Here is a 16611-nt window from a genome sequence, read left to right as displayed (position 1 = left end):
CCTCCCTCCCTTCCTTCCTTCTCCCTTTCCCTTTCTCTTTCTCTTTCTCTTTTTCTTTTTCTTTTCTTTCTCACTCTGTCACGCAGGCTGGAGTGCAGTGGTGTGATCTCAGCTCACTGCTGCCTCCACCTCCTCGGTTCAAGCTCTGTTCCTGCCTCAGCCTCTCCAGTACCTGGGACTACAGACATGTGCCCCCATGCCTGACTAATTTTTTATTTTTAGTAGAGACAAGGTTTCACTATATTGGCCAGGCTGGTCTCAAACTCCTGACCTCAAGTGATCTGCCTGCCTCGGCCTCCCAAAGTACTGGGATTACAGGCATGAGCCACCGTGCCCGGCTGTGGTGTATATTCTCTATATCCGTTGATGGATTCTGAGGTTGGTTCCATGACTTTGCTGTTGAGAATAGTGCTGTAAACTAGCCGGGCGAGATGGCGGGCGCCTGTAGTCCCAGCTACTCGGGAGGCTGAGGCAGGAGAATGGTGTGAACCCGGGAGGCGGAGCTTGTAGTGAGCCGAGATCGCGCCACTGCACTCCAGCCTGGGCGACAGAGCGAGACTCCGTCTCCAAAAAAAAAAAAAAAAAAAAAAAGAGAATAGTGCTGTAATGAACATATGAGTGCAGGTGTCTTTTTAATATAATAATTTCTTTTCCTTTGGGTATATTCCCTCTAGTGGGATTGCTGGGTCGAATGGTAGTTCTGTTTTTTAGTTCTTTGAGAAATCTCCATATCTTTTTCCATAGAAGCTCAGCTAATTTATATGCCCACCACCAGTGTGTTAAGTGTTCCCTTTCTCCCCATCCCTGCCAACATCTGTTTTTTTTTTTTTTAGATGGGGGGTGTCTTGCTGTGTCACCCGGGCTGGAGTGCAGTGGCTTGGTCATAGTTCATTGCAGCCTTGACTTCCTGGGCTCAAGTGATCCTCCCACCTCAGACTCCTGAGTAGCTGGGACTATAGGCATGTGCTACCACGCCTGGCTAACTTTTTATATTTTGTAGAGACAGGGTCTTGCTATGTTGCCCAAGCTGGTCTTGGACCTCTGGGCTCCAGCGATTCTCCTTCCTCAGCCTCCCAAAGTGCTAGGATTACAGGCATGAGCCACCACACCCAACCTAACTTTTTAATGATAGTCATTCTGACTGGTGTAAGATGATAAATCATTGTGGTTTTAATTTGCATTTCTCTGATAATTAGTGATGTTGAGTATCTTTTCCTGTGCTTATTTGCTATTTATATCTGTTTTTTGGTGAAGTATCTGTTGTTTGTGTTCTTGTTGAGATTTGAAAGTTTTTTGTTTTTTATTAGTTAGGTTTGGTTTTTGTTTGACAGGGAGTCTTGCTCTGTTGCCCAGGCTGGAGTGCAGTGGCACAATCTTGGCTCACTGCAACCTCGACCTCCTGTGTTTAAGCAATTCTTCCACCTTAGCTTCCCGAGTAGCTGGGACTACATGGTGTGCTGCCATGCCCAGCTAATTTTTGTATTTTTTTTAGTAGAGACAGGGTTTCACCATGTTGGCCAGGATGGTCTGGAACTCCTGACCTCAGGGCATCCACCTGCCTTGGCCTTCCAAAGTGCTGGGATTACAGGCATGAGCTGCCAAGCACGGTGTAGTCTTGTAATGTATGCGTTCTGTTATAAGCATTTTGTCAGAGCATGATTTGCTTGTTTCCTCCCAGTCTGTGACTTGTCTTTTTGTTCTCTTAACAGTATCTTTTGCAGAGGAAAAGTTTTTAATTTTAATGAAGTCCAATGTATTCTTTTTTAATGGATTTTTTGTTTGTTTGTTTGTTTGTTTGTTTTGCGAGAGTCCCACTATTGCCCGGGTTGGAATTGAGTGGTGTGATGATAACTCATTGCAGACTGGAACTCCTAGGCTCCGACCTCAGCCTCCCAAGTATCTGGGACTACAGGCAATGCCCCACCATGCCTGGCTAAGGTTTTTATTTTTTGTAGAGATGGGGGTCTTGCTTTGTTACCCAGGCTGGTCTCAAACTCCTGGCCTCAAGCAGTTCTCCCACTTCAGCTTTGCAAAGCCCTAGGATTATAGTCATGAGCAACTGTGCCCAGCTGGATTATATTTTTTGATATCATATCTTAGCTGTCATCTCTAAGAAATTTGCCTTAACCCAAGGTCACAAAGATTTCTTCCTACGTTTTCTTTTTTTTTTTTTTTTTTTTTGGAGACGGAGTCTCGCTGTGTCGCCTGGGCTGGAGTGCAGTGGCCGGATCTCAGCTCACTGCAAGCTCCGCTGCCTTCCGGGTTCACGCCATTCTCTCGCCTCAGCCTCCCAAGTAGCTGGGACTACAGGCGCCCGCCACCTCGCCCGGCTAGTTTTTTTTTTTGTATTTTTTTTTAGTAGAGACGGAGTTTTACCATGTTAGCCAGGATGGTCTCGATCTCCTGACCTTGTGATCCACCCATCTCGGCCTCCCAAAGTGCTGGGATTACAGGCTTGAGCCACCGTGCCCGGCCATCTTCCTACGTTTTCTTCTAAACAGTCTGTAGTTTTACGTATGGATCTTGTATATTCTACGACTCTGCTAAGTTCATTTATTATTTCTTTTTTTTTTTTTTTTTTTGAGACAGAGTCTCACTCTGTCACCCAGGCTGGAGTTCAGTGGCACGATCTTGGCTCACTGTAAGCGCCACCTCCCAGGTTCATGCCATTCTCCTGCCTCAGCCTCCTGAGTAGCTGGGATTACAGGTGCCTGCCACCACTCCTTGCTAATTTTTTATATTTTTAATAGAGATGGCATTTCACTGTGTTAGCCAGGTTGGTCTTGATCTCCTGACCTCATTATCTGCCTGCCTCAGCCTCACAAAGTGCTAGGATTAACGGCCTGAGCCACCGTGCCTGGCTTATTTATTATTTCTAACAGCTTTTTTATAAATTCCATGGAGTTTCCTATGTAGACAGTCAAATTGTCTGTGAATAGATACAGTTTTATTCCTTCCTCTTCTTTTCTTTTTTCTTTTTTTCTTTTTTTTTTTTTTAAGGTGGATTCTCTCCCTGTCGCCCAGGCTGGAGTGCAGTGGCACAATCTCAGCTCATTGCAAGTTCCGCCTCCCGGGTTCACGCCTTTCTCCTGCCTCAGCCTCCTGAAGCTGGGACTACAGGCGCCCTCCAAGCTATTTTTTTGTATTTTTAGTAGAGACGGGGTTTCACCGTGTTAGACAGGATGGTCTCAATCTCCTTACCTCTCATCCACCCACCTTGGCCTCCCAAAGTGCTGGGATTACAGGCGTGAGCCACCACTCCCGGCCCTCTTTTCATTTTTTTATTGTACTGGCTAGGGCTTCTGTATGATATTGAATAGCAGTGGTAACAGTGGACACATCCTTGCTTTGTTCTTGGTCTTTTTTTTTTTTTTTTTTTTTTTGAGACGGAGTCTCGCTCTGTCCCCCAGGCTGGAGTGCAGTGGCCGGATCTCAGCTCACTGCAAGTTCCGCCTCCCGGGTTTAAGCCATTCTCCTGCCTCAGCCTCCCAAGTAGCTGGGACTACAGGCACCCGCCACCTCACCCGGCTAGTTTTTTTTTTTATTTTTTAGTAGAGACAGGGTTTCACCGTGTTAGCCAGGATGGTCTCGATCTGCTGACCTCGTGATCCGCCCATCTCAGCCTCCCAAAGTGCTGGGATTACAGGCTTGAGCCACCACGCCCAGCCTGTTCTTGGTCTTAAGGGAAAAGCATTCAGCTTTTAATCATTAAATATTATGTTAGTGGTATGTTTTTTTATACCTGTCCTTCCTCAGGTTAAGGAAATTCTATTCCTAGTTTTCTGAGCATTTTAATCGTTAATAGATGTTGAATTATTTTTGAACTGTTTTTCCTGTATCTATTGAGATGATTGTGAGGTGACTTCTGTTTTAGTCTTTTATTAAGGTTAATTATATAGACTGGTTTTCAACTTTTTTGTTTGTTTGTTTGAGATGGTGTCTTACTGTTTGGCCCAGGTTGATTTTGAACTCCTGCGCTCACACTATCCTTCTGCCCCAGCCTCCTGAATAGCTGGAACTACAGGCGCTTGCCACCATGCCCAGCTGCTCTTCAGATTTTGAATCAGCTTCACGTTATTAATTTTTTTTTTTTTTTTTTTTTAAGATAGGGTCTTGTTTTGTTGCCCAGGCTGGGATGCAGTGGTGCAGTCACAGCTCAGAGTAGCTGTGACCTACCTGGTTTAGGCGATCCTCCCACTTCATCCTCCTGAGAAGCTGGGACCATAACCACATGCTACCAAGGCCAGCTAATTTTCTTTTGTATTTTGTTGTAGAGATGGGGTTTTGCACTGTTGCTTAGGCTGGTCTCAAACTCCTGGGCTTTCAAGCAGTCCACTTGCCTCGGCCTCCCAAAATGCTGGAATTACAGACATGAGCCACTGTACCCCGCCATGTTCCACAGATTAATGCCACTCTTTTTTTATATTGCTGGGTTCAATTTGCTAATATTTTGTTGAGGGGAGTGGAGTTGCTTCTATATTCATGAGGGATATTGGTCTTGAGTGTTCTTTTATTGTCATATCTTTGTCTGGTTTTGGTTCAGGTAATACTAGCCTCGTAGAATGAGTTGGGAAGTATTTTCTATTTTTTATTTTTTTTTGAGATGGAGTCTCGCTCTGTCGCCCAGGCTGGAGTGTAGTGGCGTGATCTTGGCTCACTGCAAGCTCTGCCTCCTGGATTCATGCTGTTCTCCTGCCTCAGCCTCTCGAGTAGCTGGGACTATAGGCCCCCGTCACCACGCCCGGCTAATTTTTTGTATTTTTTAGTAGAGACGGAGTTACACCCTGTTAGCCAGGATGGGCTCGATCTCCTGACCTCGTGATCTGCCCGTCTTAGCCTCCCAAAATGGGAAGTATTTTCTAAAAGAAATTTGTAGAGTTGGTATTATTTCATCCTTGAGTGGTTAGTAAAATTCTCCACTGCAATCCTAGTGGTCTAGGCCTAGAATTTTCTTTGTTGGAGGATTTTAAACTTTGAATTCCAGTTTTTAATAGCTCGAAAACTATTTAGGTTATTTATTTATTTATTTATTTAAATTATTTGAGACAGAGTCTTGCTCTGTCACCCAGGCTGGAGTGCAGTGGTGTGATCTTGGCTCACTGCAAGCTCCACCTCCCAGGTTCACGCCATTCTCCTGCGTCAGCCTCCAGTAGCTGGAACTACAGGTGTCCACCACCGTGCCCGGCTAATTTTTTGTATTTTTAGTAGAGAAACTGATGTTTCTGTTTTACCATGTTAGCCAGAATAGTCTTGATCTCCCGACCTCGTGATCTGCCCACCTCAGCCTCCCAGAGTGCTGGGATTATAGGTGTGAGCCTAGGTTATTTATTCTTGCCGCTTTTTTTTTTTTTTTTTGAAGATGAGATCTTGCTTTGTTGCCTAGGCTGGAGTGCAGTGGTACAATCATAGTTTACTGTAGCCTCCATCTAACTGCTGGGCTCAGGTGATCCTCCTACCTCAACCTCCTTATTAGCTGGAACTACAGGCGTGTGCTGCCACACTTGGATAGTTTTTTAATTTTTTTCCATGCCAGGGTCTTGTTTGTTGCCCAGGCTGGTTTCAAACACCTGACCTCAAGTGATCCTGCCACCTTGGCCTCCCCAAGTGCTGGGATTAGAGGCATGAGCCACTGCGCTCATTCTTAAGTGAGTTTTGGCAGTTTGTATCTTTCAGGGAATTGGCTTATTTCAAATATGTTGTCAAATTTATGTGCATAGAGTGTTGCTTTTTTTTTTTTTTTCTGAGATAGAGTTTCACTGTTGTTGCTCAGACTGGAGTGCAATGGCACAATCTCAGCTCACTGCAACCTCCGCCTCCCTAGTTCAAGTAATTCTTCTACCTCAGCCTCCCAAGCAGCTGGGATTACAGGTGCCCGCCACCATGCCTGGCTAATTTTTATATTTTTAATAGAGACGGAGTTTCACCATGCTGGCCAAGCTGCTCTGGAACTCCTGGCCTCAGGTCATCCACCCACCTCAGCCTCCCAAAGTACTGGCATTATAGGCGTGAGCCACCGCACCCAGCTGAGTATTTCATAACTGTAATTTTAATGTCTTCAGGATCTGTAGCTGTCACCCCCTTTCATTCCTGATGTTGATGATTTATGTCTTTGATCTTTTATTCTTGGTTAATCTGGCTAGAGGTTTATCACTTTTATTGATCTTTACAAATAATCAACTTTGCATTCATTAATACTCTGTTTTTGTATTTGTTTTTTCTTTTTTCTGTTTTCAAGTTTCTTGATTTCTGCTCTTTTTTTTTTTTTTTCCAGATGGAGTCTCGCTTTGTCACCCAGGATGGAGTGCAGAGTAGCGTGATCTCGGCTCATTGCAGCCTCTGCCTCCTGGGTTCAAGCGATTTTCCTGCCTCAGCCTACTGAGTAGCTGGGATTACAGGTGCCTGCCACCATGCCCGGCTAATTTTTTTTTTGTATTTTTAGTAGAGACCTTTACTGCTATAAAGTTCTCTTAAACACTGACTACATTACACGAATTTTAATAAGTTATATTTCTGTTTTCATTCAGTTAAAAATTGTTTGCTGATTTTCCCTGAGACCTCCTCTTTGCCCCACAGATTATTTAGAAGCGTGTTTAGTTTTCTAATATTTGGGAGTTTCCCAATATCTTTCTGTTAAGGATTTCTAGTTTTTTCCATTATGGTCGGAGAACAAGTCTTAGTATGATTTCAGTTCCTTTATTTTTGTTAAGGTTTGTTCTGTGGCCCCAAATATGCTCTATCTTGTAACGGTTCTATATTTACTTGAAGAATGTACATTCTGCTGTCTTTTTTTTTTTTGAAACAGAGTCTCGCTCTGTTGCCCAGGCTAGGCTGGAGTGCAGTGGAGTGATCTTGGCTCACTGCAGTCTCCACATCGCAGGTTCAAAGTATTCTCCTGCCTCAGCCTCCCACGTAGCTGAGATTACAGGCGCCCGCTGCTACGCCCGGCTAATTTTTTATATTGTCAGTAGAGATGGGGTTGCACCATGTTTGCCAGGCTGGTCTCGAACTCCTGACCTTGTGATTCGCCTGCCTCAGCCTCCCAAAGGCGTGAGCCACTGTGCTCAACTTCTGCTGTCTTATGTTATTTATAGTTACAGTGAATCTAGCTAGATATCATGGAATAGAAGGAAAGTCACTTGTATGTTTAAGATAAAAAGAGTTGTCCAGGTGCGGTGGCTCACGCCTATAATCCAGCACTTTGGGAGGCCGAGATGGGCGGATTGCTTGAGTGCAGGAGTTCGAGACCAGCCCAGGCAACATGGCAAAACCTCATCTCTACAAAAAAATACAAAAATTAGCCAGGTGTGGTGGTGCATGCCTGTAGTCCCAGCTACTCAAGAGGCAAGAGTTATTTCTAACATTTGACAAGTTATTTCAGGCCATTCCCGTAGACCTCAGGGAGTGTCCATTCACTCTTGCACTGTTAAATAAAAAGTTTGCAAGTACTTTTAGGCCTTAAGGAAGCATGGTTCTCAAATTGTCAATGTGCATCATCAGAATTATGGCAGAGACAGTTAATGAGATTCCTGCATTCCATACTCTGGAAAGAGCAGTTAGTGTTTATTTTAGATATTCTTCATAGATAAATGATCTCATTTACACTTTCCAAACATACCTCTGAGAGAGGCACCATTTTACAGATGAGGAACTTGTATGAGATTACGTCTGTAATAAATGAAAGGGCCAGTAAGCCTGGCTTGCCTTACTCAGGATCCCAAACTCTAAACCACAGCACTACACTAGTCCTCATTACCTGAAGTGTGCTGATTCCTGAGGTCCACGGTGAAACCAAGGAAGATACATGTTAAATTATCCTTCATATTTTGATTTGTCTTGTCAACAACTGTGAAATACATAGTTATAGTCCTATTGACTACATCTTGGAGGCTGTCCTAAAAATGATTTATGTAATTTTATTTTCTCCTTTGTCTTCTAAAAAGAAGAGAAATTTACTTCATTAGTGGTGACTTTCATAATGAAAATACAGTTTACTACAAAGGGAGACCTGTGGGCCATTGCGTCTTCCATATCTAGTAAATTATCTTTTCTTTACTAAAAAGGGTGAGCTTGGAGTCAAACAGCAAGTTTTATATCATGATTTCTTCTTCTTTAACTTTGTATTATGGAAAACTTTAAATATCTACACAATTGAAAAAAAATTTTTTTTTAAAACTGGGTCTCACTTAGTCGCCCAGGCTGGAGTGCAGTGGTGCGATCTTGGCTCACTGCAACCTCTCCCTCCCAGGTTTGAGCAGTTCTCCTGCCTCACCCTCCCTAGTAGCTGGGACTACAGGCGCATGCCACCACACGCGGCTAATTTTTGTACTTCTAGTAGAGATGGTGTTTCACCATGTTGGTCAGGCTGGTCTGGAACTCCTGACCTCAGGTGATCCGCCTGTTTTGGCCTTCCAGAGTGCTGGGATTACAGGCGTAAGCCACCGCGCCCGCCTGAAAGATGTTTAATAGAGTAATGAACCTCTATGTATCCATTACCCAGCTTTGATTATCCACTCATGCCATTATTGTTAAGATCCATCTCTCCACTTCTTTGCTGCCTGTTTATTCCCATCATTTCATCTAAAAGTTGCAGAGTATATCTACAAAAATAAACGCTTTTAAAGCAGAGAGTTTTTGAGCAGTTCAGTACATGGATTTTCCTTTAAATGCTTTGTAAATGTCATTACTTGCACAAAGCCTTCGTGTGTTCTTGCACTCTAATTAATTTTGTAGTGCATCACAACTTTTCCAGCAGGGGGCACTTGGAGGCTGGAGGGATTTAGGTATTCAAAGGAGAGCCCTTGAGCTTTTATCATAACCCAGAGTAATCCATCTCTTCCCGTACTTTTTGAAAAATCTCTTTGGTGAATCTAGATGCAAAGCAAAAGATGCGACAGGCCTGGAAGTCCTGGTTGATCTACGTGGTTGTTCGTAGGACCAAACTTCAGATGCAGACTACGGCTCTGGAGTTTAGGCAACGGAGTATCTTATGGTGAGTCTGCTCAACCGCCCTACAAAGTATCAGCCATCATTTTACCTCATCAGCTTTATGGTGCTGGAAAACAGCATAAAACCCCACCTTAAAACAATGGTTTGTGTTTGGTTTTATTTTTATTTATTTATTTTTTTTCAAGATAGGGTCTTACTCTGTCACCCAGGTTGGAGTGCAGTGCCACAATCTCAGCTTACTGCAACTTCCACCTCCTAGGCTCAAGCAGTCCTTCTACCTAAGCCTCCTGAGCAGCTGGGACTACAGGCATGCACCACTATGCCCAGCTAATTTTTTTCTGTTGTTTTTGTTTCATTTTTTTGTAGAGGCGAGGTTTTATCATGTTTCCAGGCTGGTTTGAATTCATGGGCTCAAGCGATCTGCCCACGTCAGCCTCCCTAAGTGCTGGGATTATAGGCATGAGCCACCATGACCCATTCTCACCTTGAAACAATGTTTTGAATGTAGTTGATGCCTAATAAAGATTTATTGATAACTTGTTTATAAGATCAGAGTTTCACATAATCACAATTAACACGAATTGAGTGCTTACTATGTTCTAAACTCTGTTAAGGTTGTGTGTGCATGTGATAATTTTGTAATGTAAAGTATCTTATTTTAACTCTTACCATGAACTGTAAGTACCATTATTGTACAGATTAAGTTGTACAATAAGGCTCAGAGAGGTCAAGTAACTTGCCTAGCACATACAGGTTGTAATTGGCAAAACTAAGGCTCACCCACCCATGCTCTTAACTGCTGTGCTGCATTGCAGCCCATCAGCATTGTAGACACACTGGAAGAACATGAATTAGTCCACTTTTGTAGCCAGATGTGTAACAATGAGCTGCTTTATAATGGGACAGATTTCACTCTCTGTAGTCTGTAGTGATCCACTGGTGTCCTGAATGGTAGTATATTAAGAGCTCACTTCCTGCCTGAAAGAGTTGGGTATTGAACAAAGTATGAATAATAGGAGAGGCTTTCAGCTGCACTTACTTGGGTTTGAATCCCTCTTCCAGTCTATATTATTGGGCCATTTCATCTCTTCAGCTTTTATTTTCTTCATCATTGAAATTGTTACACCATACTTACAGATTTGTCATCAGAAATAAATAAAGTAATATCTGTAAAGTGTTTAACAGTGTCCAGAACATCAGTGGGCATAAAGAAGTTATTTATTTAAGTAGAAATAAAATAGGCAGAGTGCAGTAGCTCAGACTTGTAATCCCAACACTTTAGGAGGCTAAGGTGGGAGGATTGCTTGAGGCCAGGAGTCTGAGACCAGCCTGTGCAACAAAGCCAAGACACTGTCTCTACACACACAAAAATATTTTTAATAAGTAATTAAAATCGTTACTTAAAATGTATTCAGCAAGTATTTCAAAATGCCTAATTAGTATGCAATTTTACTTAAGTCTGAGTGATTTTTTTTTTTTCCCCGAGATTTATTCTCGCACTTTTGCCCAGGCTGGAGTGCAGTGGCATGATCTTGGCTCACTGCAACCTCCGCTTCCCAGGTTCAAGCTATTCTCCTGCCTCAGCCTTCAGTAGCTGGGATCACAGGAGCATGCCACTATCACCCGGCCAATTTTTTTTTTTTTTTGAGACGGAGTTTCACTCTTGTTGCCCAGGCTCGAGTGCAATGGTGCAATCTCGGCTCACCGCAACCTCCACCTCCCAGGTTCAAGCAATTCTCCTGCCTCAGCCTCCTGAGTAGATGGGATTACAAGCATGCATCACCACGCCTGGCTAATTTTGTATTTTTAGTAGAGATGGGGTTTGTCACAGGTGATCTGCCCGCCTTGGCCTCCCAAAGTGCTGGGATTACAGGTGTGAGCCACCGTGCCCTGCCTAATTTTGAATTTTTAATAGAGACAGGGTTTCACTATGTTGGCCAGGCTGCTCTCAAACTCCTGACCTCAGGTGATCCACACGCCTCAGCCTCCCAAAGTGCTGGGATTACAGGCATAAGCCACTGTGCCAGGCCATAGCTTATGTTTTTTAACAAACCAAATTGTGTAGGCCAAACAGAGCATATCTGTGGTGTCTAAAGCAGGATCTGACCGTAGGAACCATAAGTTTCCAACTATTAATTGGCAGATCTGGGACTTTTTCTCGATTGTTTTGTTTTCTTTTTTTCCCCAGTAGTGAATCTAGAGACGGTGCTATGAAGGAGAGGGCTAGAGCTGAGGGTCTGAGACCCCACACTAACTGCTCCTCTCTTTTCTGAGTGGCTTTTTTCTGATGGATTCCATCTTTGATTTGCTCTTTCACAGGTTGTGGTGGAGCATGTGGAGGCAGCAACTAGGACAGGTCCGTGTGAGCCGTGCCCTCCATGCCTCTGCTGTGAAGCACAGGGCCCTGAGCCTCCAGCTGCAGGTGAGTCCAGTAAACGTGGGTTTTGGCACCCTCTGTCCCTGTTGTCAAGTCTCTCACCCACAGAGGGAAGTGCTGGGCCTTCCCAGCAGCTCAGGGCCTGAGCCGGGGTTGGGGCAGAGGTAATCCAGAAGGCTGGGCTCTTCCAGAGGGAGGCTGCTGTTAGGAATAAAGCAGAGGCTTGTCCTAGATGAGCCTAGATCAGTGGCTTCCAGAGTGCTTCTGGTAATTGTGGAGCTGGAGAGGGATTTATGAATTAGTTATAAACATGTTTAGAGAAACAGCAATATACTCTGATTTCCTCATTACTGTTTTCCTGCAGCAAATCAGAAAATAATTGGGGCAGAAAAGAAACTAAGACTGAAAAGAAAACCTGGCTGCTGCTGCTTTATAGTTTTGATTGTCTTAGAGTGTTCTTTTAGGCAAGCCCTTAGCTTCTTTTGTCAATCATAAAGGACTAAGGCCTGTACTAAAACTTTCTTATCCTTTGATATATTCTCTGAATTCTTGTCATGTTTTTATGTCTGCTGGGTACTTACAAAGCTGCCAAGTAAGTTATAGGAAATAGAACCAGGAAGAGGAAAAAAAAAATTAGTGCCTGTTTCCAAAGGTAGGAATAGTATCTTCTTATTCTAACAACAAATTGCATAGTCCATGCAAATATGTGCAAATCACATGCAAATAACATATATAGTCATCTAGATCAGTGATCAGCAAACTGGCTCACAGGCCAAATTTGGGCTGCTTTCTGTTTTTGTAAATAAAGTTTTATTGGGATACTGTTACACCCATTCGTTTATGTATCATCTGTGGCTGCTTTCCGATTACAAGGGCAGCGTACAGTAGTTGCAAAAGAGACCTTATGGCCTACAAAAACTAAACTATTTGTTTTCTGACCCTTTAAGAAAAAGTTTGCTGACCTCTGAACTTGTAAGGTCTTCTGAGGCAATAGCAAGGAAATAAGAGACACAGCCAATAATAATAACAGTACCAATAGCAGCAGCAACTGCAGCCTGAGTGACAGAATGGGACCCTGTCTGAAAAACAAAAAAGAAGAAGAGGTAGCTTTTATTGTTGTCTACTTGCGTTAGGTGCTGGACTAAGTTACTTTATGTGCATTATCTAATTTTCACAAACCTTTTTAAAAAGTCCCATGTTATTGTTAAGAAAACCGGGAGTATGGCAATTCCTCAAGGATCTAGAACTAGATGTACCATATGACCCAGCCATCCCACTCCTGGGTATATACCCAAAGGATTATAAATTATGCTTGAAGGGGTGGCCTGCCCCTCCACACCTGTGGGTGCTTCTCGCTAGGTGGAAACGAGAGACTTGAGAAAAGAAATAAAGACACAGAGACAAAGTATAGAGAGAGAAAAGCGGGGCCCCAGGGGGCCAGTGCTGTGCTTTCAGAGGACCCACACTGGCACCGGTCTCTGAGTTCCCTCAGTATTTATTGCCAAAAAGATAAGGGAGTAAATCAGCAGTAAGGCTTACAGATACACGGAGCTGTTACATTTTCCCAGTATCGGGCAGGAGACAGATGTTTTTCTTTTACTGAGATTTAAAGGACTGGTACTGACCTTCAAACCAAGCAGGCTTTGAACATTTATCTAACAAAGCACATTCCTTACAGCCCAGAATCCTTTCAACTTTAATTAGCACAGCAATGTTTCTAGCAAGGACAAGATTGGGGGTAGAGTCACAGATTAACAGCATCTCAAGTATAGAGCCGAATGAAGTCTCTTAAACTTACTTCTATCTATAATAACACAGCAACAGGCTAACCTATTTTTTCCCTACAATGCTACTACAAAGACACATGCACACGTATGTTTATTGCGGCACTATTCACAATAGCAAAGACTTGGAATCAACCCAGATGTCCATCAGTGACAGACTGGATTAAGAAAATGTGGCACATATACACCATGGAATACTATGCAGCCATAAAAAAGGATGAGTTTGCGTCCTTTATAGGGACATGGATGCAGCTGGAAACCATCATTCTTAGCAAACTATCACAAGAAGAGAAAACCAAACACCGCATGTTCTCACTCATAGGTGGGAACTGAACAATGAGCTCACTTGGACTCGGGAAGGGGAACATCACACAATGGGGCCTATCATGGGGAGGGGGGAGGGGGGAGGGATTGCATTGGGGAGTTATACATGATATAAATGATGAATTGATGGGTGCTGACGAGTTGATGGGTGCAGCACACCAACATGGCACAGGTATACATATGTAACAAACCTGCACGTTATGCACATGTACCCTAGAACTTAAAGTATAATAAAAAAAAAAAAAAAAGAAAACCGGGAAGGTGAAATAACTTGAACCAGGGTCATATGTATAGTGAAGCTTAGAGCCAGGTTTTAACCTAAGCAGCCAGAAAGCTGCATCATTATCTTTTTTTTTTTTTTTTTTTTTGAGACAGAGTATCACTTGCTCTCTCACTCAGACTGGAGTGCAGTGGCACGATCTCGGCTCATTGCAACCTCCACCTCCTGGGTTCAAGCAATTCTTCTGCCTCAGCCTACCAAGTAGCTGGGACTACAAACGCATGCCGCCACGCCCGGCTAATTTTTTGTATTTTAGTAGAGATGGGGTTTCACCGTGTTGCCCAGGCTGGTCGCTAACTCCTGAGCTCAGGCAATCTGCCTGCCTCAGCCTCCCAAAGTGCTGGGATTACAACAGTGAGCCACCGTGCCTGGCCCAGAATTTTTTAAAGTAACAAAATTTAATGGAATGGACACTACCAAAGCTCTACCCTCCCTCCCTCCCTTCTACTACCTCTCCTCCTTAGAGATAGCCACTCTTGATTCTGGTATGATTGTTCTCCTATATTCTTTTTTCTTGTAAAAATATGTGCACATATCCTTAAAGAATAAATGCATGGTGCACTCCTGTAGTCCTGTCTACTCGGGAGGCTGTGGCAGGACGATCACTTCAGGTCAAGTGTTTGAGGCTAGCCTGGGCAATATAATGAGACCCTATCACTTTAAAAGAGGTGGGAGAGGCCAGGACTTTGGGAGGCCAAAATAAGAGGATCACTTGAGTTTAGGAGTTCAAGACCAGACTAGGCAACATAATGAGACCCCATCTCTACAAAAAAAAAAAAAAAAAATTAGCTAGACATGGTGGTGCATGCCTGTTGTCCCAGCTACTTTGGGAGGCTTAGGTTGGAGGATCACTTGAACCTGGGAGGTCAAGGCTGTGGTGAGCCATTGATCATGCCACTGCACTCCAGCCTGGACAATAGAGCAAGACCCTGTCTCAAAAATAAGTAAGTAAATGGTATGGCTTTGTGTAGTTGGGACATTTATGAATGGTGTCATACTGTACTTTGCAACTTTTTTTTTAGTGTAACGGTATATTTTTGAGGTTTAGCCATGTGATTTCTTTCTTCTTTTTTAAAAATAGAGACAGGGTCTTTCTCTGTTGCCCAGGCTGTTCTTGAACTCGCAGCCTCAAGCAATTCTCATACCTTGGCTTCTTAAAGTGCTGGGATTACAGGCCTGAGCCACCCTGGGACTTGGCCCTATCGATGTGGATAGACAGAGATTTATTAACTGTGTATATTATGCCATTGTATAAAGGCACAGTTTATCTGCTTACTGATGGACTGTTGACTACCTCTGCTTTTTATAATTATGAACAATACTACCAAGAGCATCCTTTTTTTTTTTGAGACTCCATGCGATGGTGCAATCTCAGCTCACTGCGACTACCTCTGCTTTTTATAATTATGAACAATACTACCTAGAGCATCTTTTTTTTTTTTTTTTTGAGACTCCATGCGATGGTGCAATCTCAGCTCACTGCAACCTCCGCCTCCCAGGTTCAGGCGATTCTCCTGCCTTAGCCTCCCAAGTAGCTGGGACTACAGGTGTGCGCCACCACATCCGGCTAATTTTTGTATTTTTAGTAGAGATGGGGTTTCACCATGTTGACCAGGCTGGTCTTGAACTCCTGATCCACCTGTCTTTGTCTCCCAGAGTGCTGGGATTACAGGCATGAGCCACCATGCCTGGCGCCCAGTTTCTTTTAATTATTCACAGATCTGTTTTTCGGCTCTCTTCCATTCATGTATTTGTCTATCCATACCATACAAATACCATACTCTTTTAGTTATGATTTGATGAAGCAGGTAAGCAAGAGTGTAGGTTCTTACGACTGTCCAGTGGAATTCTGCCTCTATCACCTATTAGCTTTGTGCCTTTGAATGAATTATTTCACCTTGTTTGTACCTCAGAATTCTTATCTGTAAGTAGATCATAATAGTACCTACCTCATGAGATTGTTGAGGCTTTAGTAGGATGATCCAGTTCTTAATAATATACTCAGAGCAATGCTTGGAATATGGAAATGCTTGATAAATGCTAGCTGTTTATTACTATTCCTACTTGACATGTAGCTCTTAAGGCTCTATATTTGAGAGAGAATCCCCTTTATTCTTGTTTTGTTTTTAAACTTGTCTTAATTGTTCTTCTGTACTCTTTGTTATTAATTTTAGGATCAACTTGTCAAGTTCTATAACAAAGCCTATTAGGATTTTTTTTTCCTTTTTTTTTGGGACAGAGTCTTGCTCTGTCACCTACCCATTGGAGTGCAGTGGTGTGATCTTGGCTCGCTGCAAGCTCTGCCTCCCAGGTTCACACCATTCTCCTGCCTCAGCCTCCCAAGTAGATGGGACTACAGGTGCCCGCCATCTCACCCGGCTAATTTTTTCTATTTTTAGTAGAGATGGGGTTTCACCATGTTAGTCAGGAGGGTCTTTATCTCCTGACCTCGTGATCTGCCTGCCTTGGCCTCCCAAAGTGCTGGAATTAACAGTCGTGAGCTACCGCACCTGGCTAAGCCTGTTAGAATTTGTATTGCAATATACTGACAGCTTATTAGGTTAGAAAAATTGTCATATTGAGTCATTTCATCTATGAATTTGATATATCTCATATTGCTGAGCTTGAGAAGGAGAGTAGGAAGGATGAGCTCATGAGGTAACAACCAGAACGTAGGGCCTTGCAGGCAGCACCTGAGAAAAAAGGCTTTGACTTTTATTCCTGGGAAGGTGAAGAGCTGCTGGCTCTGAGCAGAGGAGTAACATGATTGTACCTACCTCTTAACAGGATTCTCTGATTCATATTGTACTGCTTTTGGGGTAAGAAAGGGAAGGATATATATAAATGTGTGTCTGTGTGTTTGTGGTGTGTGTGTGTGTGTCTGTGTTTGCTTATATTTT

General features: G+C 43.3%; 1 protein-coding gene across 3 annotated transcripts in view; it reads left to right on the top strand.

Annotated features, from left to right (window-relative positions):
* Window positions 1-16611, top strand: part of LOC113223481 (protein SFI1 homolog) — a 64914-nt gene that overhangs the window by 26450 nt on the left and 21853 nt on the right. For all 3 annotated transcript variants that reach the window (XM_026452931.1, XM_026452932.1, XM_026452933.1), the window contains 2 exons: window positions 8872-8989; window positions 11266-11368. In XM_026452931.1, coding sequence (XP_026308716.1) covers window positions 8872-8989; window positions 11266-11368 — 221 coding nt within the window. The remainder of the gene's footprint in view (window positions 1-8871; window positions 8990-11265; window positions 11369-16611) is intronic.

Source organism: Piliocolobus tephrosceles, chromosome 19 (assembly GCF_002776525.5).
Source record: "Piliocolobus tephrosceles isolate RC106 chromosome 19, ASM277652v3, whole genome shotgun sequence".
NCBI classification, from domain to species: Eukaryota; Metazoa; Chordata; class Mammalia; order Primates; family Cercopithecidae; genus Piliocolobus; species Piliocolobus tephrosceles.
The sequence above is the reverse complement of the archived record's forward strand: the minus strand, read 5'-3'. Positions and strand labels throughout refer to the sequence as shown.